We start from the raw sequence: 16,410 nt of genomic DNA, 5'->3' as shown, positions 1-16,410 counted from the left end.
CTCCTTTAGCTGTTAGCTCTCTGTGAGTTTGTCATCATGAGCAACAACCTTTTACACATTACAAGTAGTTATTTGACCCAGCTGGCAAGTGGCACCAAAGTGCAGTAGCTCTCTTCCGTTAGCTACAATGGCCTATCCTGTGTGTTTATTTGTGGTCAGACAACCATCTGAAATGATTTATGTAAAGGAGGAGTTCACATTTCCCAAACCTCTACAACAGAGGTGGCATGACCCATAGTCAGAATAGACACAGTTTTAACTATAAGTAAGACCCAAGTTTGAAAATACTGGAATTTTACTGAAATATTGAAAAAAAATAGTGCAAAAACTGCCAAAATGCACATAGTTCTCTCTTGAAATGACTGATGTAGATTAACTTTTACTCTAATTTCATACATTGTTGATACTGAAAATATTGATCAGTGAAGCTTTATTCTGTAAAATGCTTTGGAGCTGGTACTGGGAGCAAAATTTCCCACATTTCCTGATGCTGTGTAAGTAGAAGGAACAGAAGTACTGTATTAACACAAAGGTTTTTGACAAACCAAATTTTGTACCGCAGTTTGGTCATCACTGAGCTGTAGGAGATGAGTTTGCTGGGGTTTATGGGAGACTGGGACACGCCCGGTGACAGATCACCGACAGGAGGAGGTGTCATTCTGTTTGAGCCGTACATGCTTCTATTTATAACCGATCACTGCAGTAACTCAGAGAGGTGGGAGAGAGAGAGAGAGAGAGAGAGAAAGAGAGAGACATAGGGAGTCATATGACCTACACCTCATTCCAGAGATAGTGTCACAGCGCTCACTCTGTGCTCCCACCTATTATTATACCAGAGCGTGCAGAGGATGTGTCGCAACACCATCAGAGGACTCTGAGAAGACTTTTAGGATATTGTCTATAATTACTATCCCTAAAGGACATAATATAGCGTGTTTGTGAAAGCCGCTGAGCCACAATGCCAGAGGAGAAAGGTAATGACTTTTAATAACCTTTAATAAGCTGTGTGTGGTGCGCTCACCTGCCAGGGAGAGAGGACAGATAGTAGCTAATGATTACCATTTCACCCTTGTCTTAAGCTGATATTTATTACTCTTCTATCACAATAATAGATAAGAAATAGTATGACACCACAGCTCAGGAATATGAAAACCATTCAAAAAATCCAGGCCATATGAGTGTGCTTTTGTTTATAGCATGAATGTGTGTCTGTGTTAGTAGTGCTTTACCTACAGCTAAACAGGCCTCCCATTATGTAACCCCAGTCAGAAGTGTATAGCACTTTCTGTGTGAATATAGTGTGTGAATGTGGATGACAACAACAAGCCCATGGTAGCAGGCTGAATGCTTATGCTGCAGGTTGATATGCCATCTGCCTGCCTGCTTGCAACATCCCTGGCAACAACAGTGTTGTCTTGGTCCCCTGCCTGCATGTCTAACACTGGGAGCGCAGCCATTTGGGCTACTCACAAAGGGGGTTGAAGAAGAAATCATTATGATATTCCTTTAGTAAGTGACAGTGTGTCTTTGGTGTTGCATAATAAGGCCGTAGTAATCTTTTAGGTCTTTAATGTCTTTTAATAGCCTCAGCTCCTGCTGTATATATGTAGAGGGACGTGATGCTCTTACAAATGTTGCCATGATATTCACATGGAGACTTATAGTTTGCAGTCAAGGTGAAAAATAAGCTTTGAAGTAGTGGAAATACATTTGTATGTTATGTATAAAATAGGGAATTTACAGTAATAGACATATACTTGCAGGCATATTGAATTTGACTCATCAATCCCTACCAGTGGTGTGTGTATTTAGATGTAAGAGCATCAATACTACCATGTAAAATACTCGTTACTCAAGTAACAGCATAGAGGTATTAGCAGCAGAATGGAGTATGAAGTATCACATGTAAAAGCACTTGTTGTGCAAAATGGTCCATTGGAGTGTGTCTCCATGCTGGTGACCAGTCCAGGCTGTACCCCCCTCCCCCAGTGAACCTTAAAGATAAGTAGTATGGACAATGGATGGATGGATGGTTAATAAATATATGATATGATGTGATATGATAAATATAGATATGTAGGTTATGTGCACTGCCTGGAGCGTGGCCTGTATAAAAGAATTGGACGTAGCCTCTGGGTCTGAAAAGTGAAGCCAGTGCGGAGGTGCCTTAAACCTGCATTCTTTCGGGGGTCAATGACCTCAGGAAACATTTTTCTAATGTGTTTATGGGCTTAATTGTTTATTTCACATTTTCTTCACTAGAGCATGATGTTCATTTAGTAAATGATGGCCCCATTTAGAGTAAAATAGATGATAAAGCAGGGTATGCTACCTCGTGACCAACCAATCAGCAGGAAAAGTGGGGTCATCCCTAAACATTACCAAAAAGAGGTGGGTCGGCCCGGAATGTGGGCGGGAAAGAAAATGATGCGTCTCCAAAAATCTGAGATGTGCAAAATGCCAAACTCAAGGCTTCCAAACGAAGGGGTTTAAATGCTAAATCTTGTATTAGATATCAGTTCATTTTAGACTATAAAACCCTAGGGACAGGTTTTTCAGAAAAACCAATGTAAGAATCCTTTAATGATGAATTGCATTGAGTGAGAGAAGCTAATAGCAGCTAACCACGAAGTAGCACTAGGACTTTGGCTTACTATCACTAGCTTGTTGAGGTGAAGCAAATTTTAACAACTTTTCCATCATCATGTGTTTTAATCTTTAATAATCCATTGTTTTTATTCTCTAATTATATTTTTTGGATGAAATTTTAAATCGAATATAAAAGCTAATTGTATAGGTTAATTATAGTCAAGTAAAAAAGTAGTTACTAAAATTGAAACACTACAAAACTAGGCATCAGTACTTGAATAAATGTACTGTCTACTACCCAGTGGCTTGTAAAAAGTAGCCTCACTGTTGCTCCTCACAAACACACCACAGATTTGTCCTCTCCTGTCCAGAGTCTTGCCCTCCACAGCCTCGGTACAGCCGATCCGGTGTTAAGTCTGTGGCTGTGTGTTGGTGTCTAAATTCGGGGGCCATAACTGTGTTTTGTATAGAGCAGGGAGGCGTGTACGCTGTCATCACAGTGTGACAAAGCTTGTAAAGTCTGGTAGTGAGGACATTCAGTGGACACACCCATGCACACACACACACACACACACACACAGACACATAGACCATGTGCTTCCATACACTAACACACACACTGCATGCTGACATACTAGACAAAAACACATGCCTCAAGTAGAATTGTTAATTGTTGGTTATTGGTATATTGTTGGTATATTGCAAACATGTACACATGCATGTATACACACTGACAGGTATGTAGTCTAGACGCACTGCCAATAGGCCCCGTGCCTGGAATCGTGCACACACACAAACACACACCACTTTAGGCTGAGTCTTAGTCTTAGCCAAGGACAGTGTATCCTGAATGTGTGTGATGTAATGGCTGGCTGGTTGTCAGCAGTCACAGCGACGCCCGTCACTATTCTGGACCTAGCCAGTAAACAAACCATCTGTGTGTCCGTCAGTGTATTGGCGTTACTACTGTTGACGTTTTTTATGTTTCTAAGAATTGAAATAAAAATCTTTTTTACAAGGCAATTGTGGGGAACTATTTTCAGACGCAATCTGTGTCATTTTGGAGGGTTTGACGGCTGCCTTTTTAAACACCCTGCAGACACGGAGTCAGTTGGAGTTGTGTTTCCGTGCACCCGATGAACGTGCAAGCTCAATATTCACTCTCCTTTTAGCTCTGTTTTGGTCTCCACCAACAGCTGAGAAACAGATCGGGCAGTTTAAGAGGTGACTGCTCCACTATTTTCACCAGCTCTTTCTTAACTTTATCTGTCTGCTGCAGGTGCTGAGCAGTTAATACGTTTATCTGCAGTCGGAGAGATTTTTCAAAGTGGTGAGAGGGAATCAAAACATTAAAGTTGGAGGCTGCAGTGTTCCGTAGAGCTAATGGAAATTGCAGTCTGGTAATAAATCATCACCACCATACCTCCTTTGTCATCGCTAATAGTCATTTGACCCATTTGTAATACATAAATATTGATTAGTACGGCTTTAAAACTGCAATGGATTTATATTGCATTAACTTACTACAGTTTGTTAAGTAGCAGGTGAGTTACTCAGCAGTCTGAGAAGTCGGGGGTCACTCCATTCTCCCTTTGTGACTGCATAATGTATCTCTGTGCTCTTTAATGGCTTGTGGATGTTGATAATGGCCAGTGTGTTTGAATTCAACTGCTGTTGTGCTGGCCTCTCTCCTGTAGGTGCTAAACCTGCTTGGCATATGCCGCTGTTTTTGCTCCAGCTCGGCTCAAACAGCTGACACAATGCTTTCTACAGAGAGCCTCTATTCATGAGTCATGCTGTTTCTCCCTGGATTGAAATGAATGGCCTGCAAGCAAACACAGCTCCAATCCCTCACTGTTTTTTTTTTTTACTAGAACTCTTTCATTACCTTCTCTACTGGCCGTTGTGTTCCTCCCTAATCAGCTTTATTGCTAATGAGATGTTATTAGATTAGCAAAGCATCCTTCACATATACACACTCGGATATATCCACACTCAGACACATGATGTGCCCTTTAACATGCTCAGCTGTTCAGTCATTTTCTGCTGCATCACAGTGCTTTTCTTTCTTCTTTCTCTAATGTTTTGCCTCGTCATCGTCGTTATCCAAAAAATGACTTCATTCCCCAGACTCCCGAGTTCCTTCTTTTTCCTCTTGCCCTTGTTTCTGCTGTGCACATATTTAACTTACACTATATATTCATCCCAAAGGTGTTGGGTGGGGTCAACTTCTGTTCATGTTCTTCTTCATCACACTGGGAAAACAATTTCTTTATGGGCCTGGCTTTGTGCCTTGTCATGTTGAAACAAGAAAGGTAGTAGTACCTGAAGTATCACTGTAGTGCTGGCATTGTGTCCTTCTGTGGCTGTTTTCTATGTTTTGGTCCAGACCTCTTGATTTCAATTATGGACAAAGTACACGTACAGTATGTGCATTCTTTGGGTCACATAATGTAGAATCCTGTTGGAGTGAACCGACATCAAGAGAGGAACAATATGGTATTTATGCTGATTCAACCTCAATAGTGTTTTTGACCTGAGGCAACTACATGAAAATGTTCCAGTAGAGCTGGCTACGCCAACACATGGGTACATATCTGCAGGCAGTGTTTGTCATCCATGTGGCGGGAATATTCACAGAGTCATCTGTCACAGGAGTGGCAGGAATCAGACAAAGGCCATATTCAGTAGAAAGCACAGTGGCTTCACCTTAGGTCACTACTGAAAGTTATGACTGATTTAGTTCTGGTTAATATTCTATTTTCTGTCGATTTAAATAGTAGCACTTACATAAGTAGTAGCAGTAGCGGGATTATTAGTGTTTCCAGTGTCAGAATATCTTTATTGCTGTTATTCGGGTACTGAGTTAACTTGCTTCATTTCCTCCACCTCTCTGTTTATATGAGGTGCCCTTGTCTTTATAAGGCCTGAGCCAACAAGGGTGCGCTGGTGTCATTTGCGAGAGGTCGGAGGTCAGCTTTCTGTAGTGCTTGACCACAGGGTCAGAGATCAAATGCTTTTCAGATCAGGTTCCAGGCGTAACCGCACAGGTGGATGTCAGGAAAAATCATAACTCATAATGTCTAATCTCTGTGCATCTAAAGTCTTAGAAGTCAGGTCATTCATCTGATGCACTAGCCGTTTTCTCTGCTTCTTTTCCCTGTTTGTACCACAGGACTTGTATTCAGTGAACTTGGCCTATAGGCTCTGTTCATGTCTTTTTCTTGGCATCCAGGGAGGGTGAGATAATGGAGTGAGTTTCCTGTCGGGATGACGGACAGGAAACTCTTAAGCAGTGAAGTAATGCCTATACAAAGGTAAGGCAAGGTGTCAGCAGGCTCTTAAAGTCTCTTCACATGTTGTTAATCATATTATCTGGGTGCAAGACTTGAAGCGGATGTGAATATGGCCAATAAAAGACCTTTAAGTCTCATATTTAGTTAAATAGGTCTTTAAAATGTTGCACATACTCTGTGTGTTGCATTCCTGGGCCTTTTGTCTGGACAGGTTCACATTTGAAAGAGCCTTAAAACTTGATGGGTTAGGGTTAGTCAAAGAAGCAATGTAAAGAAGAAGGATATCTCATGACAAGTCTGGTGTAGAGGCGATATCCATGCCAATCTCGCAACCCATCAGTGATCATCTGACGATGATGTTGCCTCAGCGGGCAAAGACCTATGTATCAGTGCCTCCGGTGAAGCCAGTGGATAGCTGGATAACAGATATATGGGCCAAGACTTCCTCTTCCATGCGCCAGTCATAGTATAACCCATCTGAATTCAGATACATTTCAAAAAAGCGAATAAGAAGCTAAATCGTCATCAGGCATAGCTGATCCGATACTGCATTTCGGCCAATGTGTTCTGCCTCTTATTCCATCCACATGGACTGTTTATCTGGATGCGACCAAATCTCACTCAAATGTGATTGCATCCAAGCTTAGGTGCATAAATAATGAATTAGATATTAGCATAAGCAATTTAGTAATTAATCTTCCAAAGTCAAATTTTTTAGGCATTGTGCATGCTTTGGTACCATTAAGATTATCAAGTGGACCAAGAACTGAGCATTTCATTAGTATCTTTAGTTTTGCTATAATTTACATCAAAGACTCTGTAATTTACTTTTTTTTTGAGGATGTTCACGTGTTTACTCATAAGAAAGTGCAAGTCCCCAAGGTCACCAGACTGGCCACCACGAAGTCGTCCTGCCGAGGTAATGTGAGCATTTTGATCCCCTGCCCACCCCTACCGCCTCTGCAGATGGTTCACACCAGGAATGTTGCAGAGCACTATGGGATCCCCATGAGTTGAGGGAACACTCTATTTTTAGGAGGTGCAAGAGCACGGCCTCTTGAAAAGGCATTTGAGATATAGCTGCTTGTGTGTTCCACTCTGGAGGGCCCCGTGGTTCCTTTTTTTCATGTACGTGTTCCTTAAAATACTTTCCATTTTGAAGAATTAATTAAGCTGTTACACAAGATTTTGTAGAATTATGGTTTCTCTACTGTGTGAGTGTTCCCACACTGGAGTGTATTCTGTCTCATTTTTTGTTAGTGATCTTGATTAAGAAGAAATGAGATTAGCTAATAGGACCTTCTTTGTAGAGAGAAACATGCTTTATATCTATATGGTGTAGCCATGCCTATGTTTGGCCTCTTGTGTGGGATACATTTGCAAGTAGCAAGCTGCACACCTCTGTCCGTGGTCAGCGTGTGTTCCCAAGGGTTTCCGGTGGTGTGACTGTATGCAGCACAGACATGCAGCGTTGCATTACTCAGATCGCTGCCTGCCTGGCTGCGACCTTTGGGACAACGGCATCAGTAGTGGCCGTCAGCCAAAGAACAGACACCAGAAAGGCTGATTGATGATATGGACAACTGGGCCTGGAGAAGACAGGGCATCAGTTGGGAGGTAGTGGGGGGGGGGGGGGGCACGTGGGGGAATGACAGCACACAACATAGTCGCTCTCTGTCCTCCACTATAGAAAGGAAACTCATTACTTCTTTACGCCACCCACATCCAAATTAATTATTTCCACTTCCTACTTGCTCTGCTCAGTCTCTTTAAACGCTTTTCTTTTTCTCTCGTCTGACCTAACTCCATCTTTTCCCAAAAATAGTTCGATCCTAAATGAACAAAGAAAGGTTAGGGCTGAACTTTATTAGTGCAAATCTGCCTCCAATATGCTGGAGGACACCTCGCTGACTACTGTTGAGGACTTCAAGTTTTGTACCAGTGTTGGGCTGAAAATAAGCGACTGTGCAGTCTTAAGGAGGAAAACATGTGGGCACCATCCAAGCAGGAAGAAACACTACGCAAAACTAAGGGAATGCTGGGACTTATTTTGGAGACAGTGGGTAAAATGATACCATCCTCTGCTGGCATGTCTGCTCTCAGATTGAAGGACAAAATATCCTTATGGCAAAAAGAGATTATTACCCTGATTACTTCTGAAAATTTTGAAATGCTTAAAACATAAAGATGCAAATCACTGCTCTGCCTGGAATTCTAAGTAGGACTTTGAAAGTGCAGCAATTTAACACGTATCCTTATCACAGACCACTACAACAGCACCCTGGAACAACTTGACTGATTCGACATCTGGCCAAAAAAACCATCTCCTGTCTCCTCCTCATCCCCACCCTACTCTTCTATTTGCTGTTCAAAGAGGAAGTAAGACACTAAAGATTCCCCCCCAACAGGTGCAAGGGAGCAGCAATGCACGCCAGGTCAGATCATGAGGCAGAACCCCTCCCGGCCCCCCACCCCCCCGTGGCGACCAGTACCTGCTGCCTACCCTCCTCCCAACTCTTTCTTGCCTTTGGACTGTTGTCTTTTCCAGATGGTTGCAATCAACTTGGTCTCAGACCTTTTTTACGAGGACTCAAGACTTTCCCCTCCTAAATTCCTGCCTTTATTGGTTAGCGTGCCCACATGTACACTGAACATGGGTAGCTTCAATAAAGCCTCACCTCCTACTGACAATGGAGTGAAGCTAACGCCGTCCAAAATCCCCCATCATTGCCTTGATTCATTTTGAAAGTCAGCGCACTTTCAGATTGTAATCTGGACATTTGGACGGAATGAAAGCAGCTCTGCGGATTCTTAGCATCATCCAAAGCAAACTTCATGGAGAATTTCCTTTCTCTGTATTTTGATCACATTTGCTGACCTCAAGAATGTTTAGTATAACCAAAGTACAGTTTTTCCACTTTCTATTTGAAGACAAATCTGATTTGGGGATTAGATTTTTTTGAAAACTTGGATAAGGTCTAGCCAAATAAAATGATGGAAGGTTATCGTCATAAAGAGAGCTTTGTTTGCTGGGTTTGTCCCGGACACCTGAAAAGTGGCTTTGTTCTCCACCGAGGGTGAGAGGTCCCTGTAAAACTTACTGAAGAATGTGTTGCTCCTGTTGGTCTGGATAAGATGGGGGCTGTTTTTACTCTCCTGTCAAGTGTCTCCCCCCAGGCAAGCAGCTCATAAATGGGCAAAAGCTTATGTGCATATATGGAGGGAAGCAGAAAAGAGACCTTAACCAAAATGTAGATTATCAACAAACAAAGTTTTCTTGTCCTGTTTTTCCTGTTTCCTTCCCTCCCTTCTGTGGGCGTACTGCTTCAGCATCAGGTTGTAAATAATGTGATGTGGCTTCAGGCAAAGTGTCTCCTGGTCAACATGAGGCATAACAAAGACAGTAAGATCACTTATATCCAGACTGTCTTTCAATTAATTGGCATGTTCACCATTTAGCATTTTTGTATGGAATTATTATTATTAGTAGTTTTTACCAGGTTCCAAGTTCTTTCAAGTTTTTCTGAATTTCTATTATCCATCAAGAAAATAACCTGACAGATGAAAAATTCTTATTAATTTATTATTAATTATTAATTAAATTCTAAATCTACCCAGCTCTTTTAACTAGCACCATGTTTTACTAATACATGTGTATTTAACAGCCGTATGGTTTAAATAAATGAAATAAAGTTACACGGATAATTTCATCATAATTCACTTATCAAGAATGTACATAAATACTTACGTACATGATAATCTACATACACACAGCTGAGCCGTATGAACGGATTATTCAGATATAACATCACGCATAAACAATTTCCCACATACAAACATGTACTGAATTAGTTCATTAGTGAACTGATTAAAAGGATAGCTCAACATTTTCTGAGATTGAATTACGATAATAAGATCAAAACCCATCTCATGTCTGGAGATCTCCAAGGTCTGCTTAGCCTACTTTAGTGTAACATTAGAACCAGGAGGAGTAGCCAGTGTGACTCTCCCTGTTTAAAATATGCATACCAGCACTTTTTTAATGAAGACAAAATTAACACATTATCTCTTATTTAACTCGTATTTTAACAGAAATGTAAAATTGCCAATTAGTGGTTTTAAGGAGATGTACGCTGAAACTTTTTTTTTTTTTTTTTCAAAAATAGCAGGCATGCTTTTCTCACACTATAGCTGGTGTCACTGCTCAACTTGTTTGTACATTTCTGTTAGAGCACAGGTCACACAAACTACATACATAGATGCGTAAATGGCACATTTTTCTGCTTTGGAAGAAGTCAGGCTAGCTGCCATTCTATCCGAGTACCAGCTCTGTATTTACTGCACAGATGACAAAGTCTCATCTCACTCTCAGAAACAACGCAAACTAGAGGGGCAAATCTGCAAGTGCAACCACCAGTGATCTCTGGATGTATTTCCCAAACTGTAAGGTTAGAAAGATGTTATGCTGTATGTGTAGCGGCACCACACCATTCACTTTGCCATACATACACTGTTGTTACAATTTGGTCAATAGTATTGCATTGTTCATGAGCCAGATATGCTATGATTTCTTCTTCGTGAGTCGGATATGCATCCACTACACCCATCCACCAAGTTTAACGAACCAGTTCATCCGTTTGTCCGTAGTGCCAAATGGCTGGAGTGGCCAGTCTGTCCAGAAATGAAGGGACTTACTTTGATGAAATAAGTAAGAACAGTCTCTAAATGAAGTGTTTAACTTTATGGGGAGAAAAGTGCCCGGGTGGCTACATGTGCTTCTTATTTTTCAGTTAAACATTCCAGCTTAAACTTAAGTCAAAGTCAAAATATTGTGCCAATAAAACACCCAATAAACACCCAATGAACGGAGCAAACCTGAAAGAAGGATGCTGTCCACCACAAGTTCTTGGGCAGCTTCCAGAGAGCAGCTCTGTTTGGCCCATTGCTATTATCTCAATGCTTCCCTCTCTCCCCATCTCTTTCTCTAAATCAATTCATTTGATGAAAACCCCTTTCCAAGCCCAATTACCGGTAACCATGGAGGCCCAATGAAACCGGTCTGACGACACAAATGTTTCCTGAGAACACAAAGGCCTTTTTATTCGGCTGATGGCCCAGTGAGTATTGAAAGGCTGATAAGTATGTGGGCATATTCTGCCCGGGTTATGATGAAAGGGGACAAGGGCAAGACGTACCGATAACACTTTTAACATGGAGACGTCAGGTGTGTGTTTGACTTCTTGTGTTGTCTCAGGGTTGTTAGAAATGTTTTTTACACTGCTGGGGTTGACATCATTTTTCTCGCTCCTGCAGGCGAGCGACTTCTTGGAAAATGTTTGGGAACTGGGCGACATATTGATGCTTTCATGGCTGTCTGCTGTGTGTGTGAGACACCTGTCCTCACATTATTGGGACGTACACAGTCACATTGTGGGGACGGGCCTCCTTCATGGGGACAAAAAGCTGATCCCTTTAACATAAATCATTCAGTTTTCCAGTTAAGACTGAGGCTAACGTTAGGGTTAGGATTAGACATGTAGTGGCTACAGTTTAGGTTATGGTCCAGACAATGACTGTAACATGCTACAATATCCCCTTTTTGTGTGTGAACATGAGCCAAAGGGAAAAAAAAGAAATGTTTTTTGATATTCATGTCTGATGTGACATCCTAAGTGATGACTTGGATATTTTTAGACTAAAGCAATGTTTTATTGAAATAATAAAATATGACACTAAAAAAAAGTAAGATTTGTGTGTTTATTAATGTAAAAGGCTCAAAGGAGAACAATTGTCTGAGTGTGTCTGTTTGTCCCACTTATACTAGAATAAGATCTAAAACTGTCATCTCCCTGTCTGTCCGTCCCCTGCAGTGTTTCAGCAGCAGGCTGTCCACAGCCCTCTGGAGCAGCAGAAGCAGAAGCAAAAGCAGGGGGGTGGAGGAGGAGGACCTATCCCCTGTCAGAACTGTGGGAAGCCCTGCAAAGGGGAGGCTCTCCGAGTCCAGAACAAACACTTCCACATCAAGTGTTTTGCCTGTAAAGGTATGTACCGACCATCTGTCACCTCTCACCTTTGCACCCTTTGTCACCCTCCAACCCCTCAGCTCTCACAAGCTCAGAGAAGACTGGATGTCTGACACTGGCAGTTTGGCTGTAAAGCAGAAACATGCATAACCAAGATTAGCTAGCTATGAAATATCAATATGGACCGTTTTGGAGATTGGACAAGATACTTTTATGTGATCCAGATGTAAAAAGACATTAACATCCTTCTGGGAAAACATTTATTTTGAAGAATAAAAGACACTAATATGACTTTGTGGCAAAATACCATTAAGTATCTTTTAGAAGAAGAGATAGTAAGAAAAAAGCTAATAACATGGAGCTTTTATCAAACTGTAGACTTTAATAACCACGTGAGTTGAAAAGGTCAATAAAAGAAAGTGATATGGAGACGTTAAAGGAGAAAATCTATATTTTTGAGAGGAGAAAAGTCACCAATAAGGACCATTTTAAGTAAAAATGAAGAGAAACACAATTATTTTCATTGGGACGCAAGCGGCTGCATCTCAGGGCACTGTGGGATAGAAGGCAATGCAAGATTGACCAGCAGCATGAACTTAGTGCCTCAATGGTTCGCCAAAACTCTTGGAGACAAAAATATGCAGAGGAAGATTAGTCTTTGCGAGGTGTAGGTAATGTCTGCAGAAGAGACGGTCATTATTGCAACCTCCGGGATTCCAGTTCCTCTCAGGATACAGGTACAAACACACATAAAGTGCTTGTTCAAACCGTAAACCCGTAAACTGTTGGAGAGAATGTTGGGCTGCTTCATTATCCAGTCCTTTCTAATGAGCCACTGTGTGCCACTCTCCTTTTTCCTAATGCAATGCTAATTAATTGAATTGAATTGTGTGCTGTGTGTGTATTTGTGGGTGGGTGGCCTCAAGTCTTAGGTACTTGAAATATGAGTGTACCGTGTGTGTGTGTGTGTGTGTGTGTGCGCGCGCTTGTGGGGGTTCTTTTTGCATGTGACTGTACTTTATGGGAGTGTGTGCTCCGCGCCCCTCCCAGCTCAGACTCTCAGCGAGAGCCTTGTGTCAGGCCGCTGTTGTTGTCAACACACACTCTGGGTTGCTAGGCTACTAGAGGGGTCGCTACAATGTCGGCAGCTTCCCGGAGTTTGTCGCCTTTAATCTTTCGCTGACCGACAGACTCCCCGCTGGGACGTCTACACGCTCCTCGACGTCTCCTTGTCTCTATGGACAAGGGATGAAGCAGCAGAGGGTGTCAGAGTAACAGCAGCATTTCTTGTTCCTTCAAACAACAGATTGTGATGATTACACATCTGATTCCTCATACAGATTTATCAGATGATGCTGCTTGACAGTCGGTATTTCACAGTAACTGGAGGTCCTGATTAAAGGCGGCCTGTTGTCCTCAGTGGATAAAGTTATTTGGCTTCTTTTCTAAAGAGCTCAGTAAGCGTGGGGCTGGTTCATTTAAAGGATAACGTATCTTTAAAGCTGAGCCCTATTCTGTATCTATATGTCATTTGTTTTGGTTGCAACTGAGCCCAATCCAAGCATGTCCACTAAAAGCGCGGTTTTTGCCATTGACAGGCTCGGATTGTTATTCTGTGTGTCTGACATTAGAAAAAGTAAGACAAAGGAGATTGCATAAGAGTAAGATCTTTGTTTTTTTGAGCAGAAACAGCTGTTGTATAGTTATTTTGTAATTATTTAGTTATTACATTGAGAAAAATAGCAATATTACCTTACCCACTGCTGCCTTGATTGCTGGTGTTGCTGGTGTTATTGTGGGACTAATGTTAATATTAAGTTAACTATGAGGAGTCAAATCTCTGAAATCATCTTACTAATGTTAACCTCCTCTTCATTTCCTATGGGCTATGAGGCTCCACAGAGATCTCCTCATCACATGTTGTCCTTGGCCCTCCTCCCCATGACGGTGCATCTAGTCCAGCAGCTCCTTTTGTCCCCTCAATATATCGACCAGGCCTTTGTTTGAACTGATTTACCTGTAGACTCTAATCCTCTAACCTTTTCACATGAATTGAAATGAAAAGATCGATGATTGATCATCTAGTCATTTGTATGATGTTTTATTTATCTTAAAGGTCACTTTGAGGAATTTGGGGTGGCTTATATTGTTCTTTGGGTCGGTTCTGGGAGGATGGTTGAAAGAAGTTATTAAAGAGCTCTAGTTTCCAGACACTTATCAGCGTAATGTTCTAAGCCTGTCAGTGTCAAAAAACAAGCACCTTTAGTGGATCTGCTTTGACTCGGCACAGTTGCCTTCTCACCTGGCAGTTTAGACGATCCACTGGATCAGTCCCAAAGCTTTCTGTACCTACTAGTCATTTTGAATCCAAAATATATTAAAAAGTGGACCCAGGTTTAGAAATACTATCCTGTAAAGTCAATGTAAATGCAACAGTCAGAAGAGTTATGTAAGGGCGCTGCTCACTCCACCCAGTTCACACAGAAAGCGCCTGGCTATTCCTCCTATCCACAAATCCAAAGCATGACCGCATTAATTGAATTTCCAACTAATTTGGGTTATTAAAACTGCTGATTATCTCAGCATTCCAACGCTTGGGTGGGGAGTCAGGCTGGGCAGTTTGCTATTAAAAAGTCCAGATGTGGACCGACTGGAATCTGAAAGCCAAGGATGGAAATAAAATAAACCATAGTGGGCTGAGAGGGGCTCGGATTGCCCTATCTGCAGTTCAACCTGAACATCAAAGAGATGAAGACATCTGAGTCAGTGTCGGCGGCCAAGTCCAACACAGCGTGGAGCTCTCTTCGAAGTTAGTCTTTCTTTTAACACAGTGAAGGATATCAGTTCGTAGTAAAATCAGATGAAATATCTTCCCCTTTCAGTCTTTGATTTACAGACCATAAACACACACTCGCCTCACCTCTGACCGACTACACTCTATCAAAGATACCAAGATTAACCTGAAAGAGAATCAGGCCCATGACCCCTGACTATATTGCCCTATTAGTGCCAATTACAACCAGCCTGGGTGTCGGCCAGCAGGTTCACAGAGCCAGTTCTGAAGCGAGGAACCGTCAACGGCATGTGTAATTAACACCGAGCAGAGCGGAGGGCCCGGATTAATGCGAGTTAATGTTAGCCTCTCTAGCATGGGCCAAATATCAAGGTAGTTCTGGGCTGCTAATAGTAAACACAGCCTCAGTGTCAGAGTCTCAGCATGTACTCCCAAGTGCTGTTTAAACGTGGCCTCAACAATCTAATGAAGGCCTCCACTGACTCACTGCTTGTGGTACTTTGTTACAACACAAATGTATGAAGGTATATGAGGGATTTCAATTTAATTAGAAAGTGGGGTTTCTAAGTTGTAATTGATAAATTATTTGGGATTTGATACATTTTGTAAGTAAAGAGCTACCTATGGAGATTTTTTCATCCGAGCAACCTAAAAGCAGTTTTTATTTACGGCTTATTACTAATCTCTGAAGTACTTGTTAATTAACAATCAATACAGACATTACTTCAGACCAGGCTACCTCACCTAGTGTTTCCCACAATGCAAAGTTATACAACAGTCACAACAGCTGGTCATTGCAACACCCCCACATCGGTAGTAGATGAGCAGGAATGTAACCACTGACAGCACCGATACATTTGTCCCACTTACCATGACAAAGCCATAATGTTCAAGTTAAGCTGCCGAGCTAACATTCGACGATGAAGGCAGCAACGTTAACTTTAAGAAAACAACACTACATACAGACAACTGGAACACAAACTTATAATTTGTATTATCAGGGATCAGAGTGGGGAGCAGAAGCCCTCATTCACTGGCAAACCACCAATGAAACCCTCTTCAGGGACACGGTGTGCCGCTAAAACAGACCTATCATACTGCAAAATAATCTGATTTAACATTTTCATACTGCATACTGCTTTTCATACAGCAGTGTATCCAATATGAAACTGTGTTTATCTGCAGTATGTAGTAGTAGTGATTCAACTTACTGTTATACTTGTGCCAACATGTGATAGACTTAAATATCCCCACACTGCAGCTTTAAGCTCCGGGGGCGCTTGATGAGCACTGATTGCTGTTTTTATGGTGGCTGCCATCAAGAGCGAGCTGTGTGTTTTATTTAGGTACCAACCGTGTCTCCGTACATCCTGTTGTGTCTGCCTCTCAGACGCCTTTAAGCCGACACTGACACACCATCAATAGCAGAGAGCCGCAGACAAAGTGACCCGACAAAACAACTCAGGCAGACCTTTATGCCTAATCTGCCTTTGCTTTCATGATGGGCCATCACATCATCCAAATAGCATTTGAATACAGCAGGGAATAGTCAAATGCGAAAGAATGTGGTCACGCCCTAATGTCACACCAGGCAAGCCTGCATGAAAACTGATAAATAGTACAGAGTACAAGAGCTGTGGAAGAGGTGGAAGACTCCTATTGCCAGACACACTCATTCACACACCACAATCACAAGCAGCCGAGAACA

The 16,410-nt window shown here is 41.9% G+C and overlaps 1 protein-coding gene across 1 annotated transcript in view; it reads left to right on the top strand.

The window, feature by feature from the left end:
- The first annotated feature begins 788 nt into the window (after positions 1-788).
- The window catches only part of ablim2 (actin binding LIM protein family, member 2), a 62,638-nt gene continuing 47,016 nt past the window's right edge, over positions 789-16,410 (top strand). Inside the window, exons 1-2 of the mRNA XM_070854332.1 lie at positions 789-974; positions 11,756-11,926. Coding sequence (XP_070710433.1) covers positions 959-974; positions 11,756-11,926 — 187 coding nt within the window. The 5' untranslated portion in view covers positions 789-958. The remainder of the gene's footprint in view (positions 975-11,755; positions 11,927-16,410) is intronic.

Source organism: Pempheris klunzingeri, chromosome 23 (genome assembly GCF_042242105.1).
Source record: "Pempheris klunzingeri isolate RE-2024b chromosome 23, fPemKlu1.hap1, whole genome shotgun sequence".
Lineage (NCBI taxonomy): Eukaryota > Metazoa > Chordata > Actinopteri > Acropomatiformes > Pempheridae > Pempheris > Pempheris klunzingeri.
This window is presented reverse-complemented; position numbering and strand designations above follow the sequence as displayed.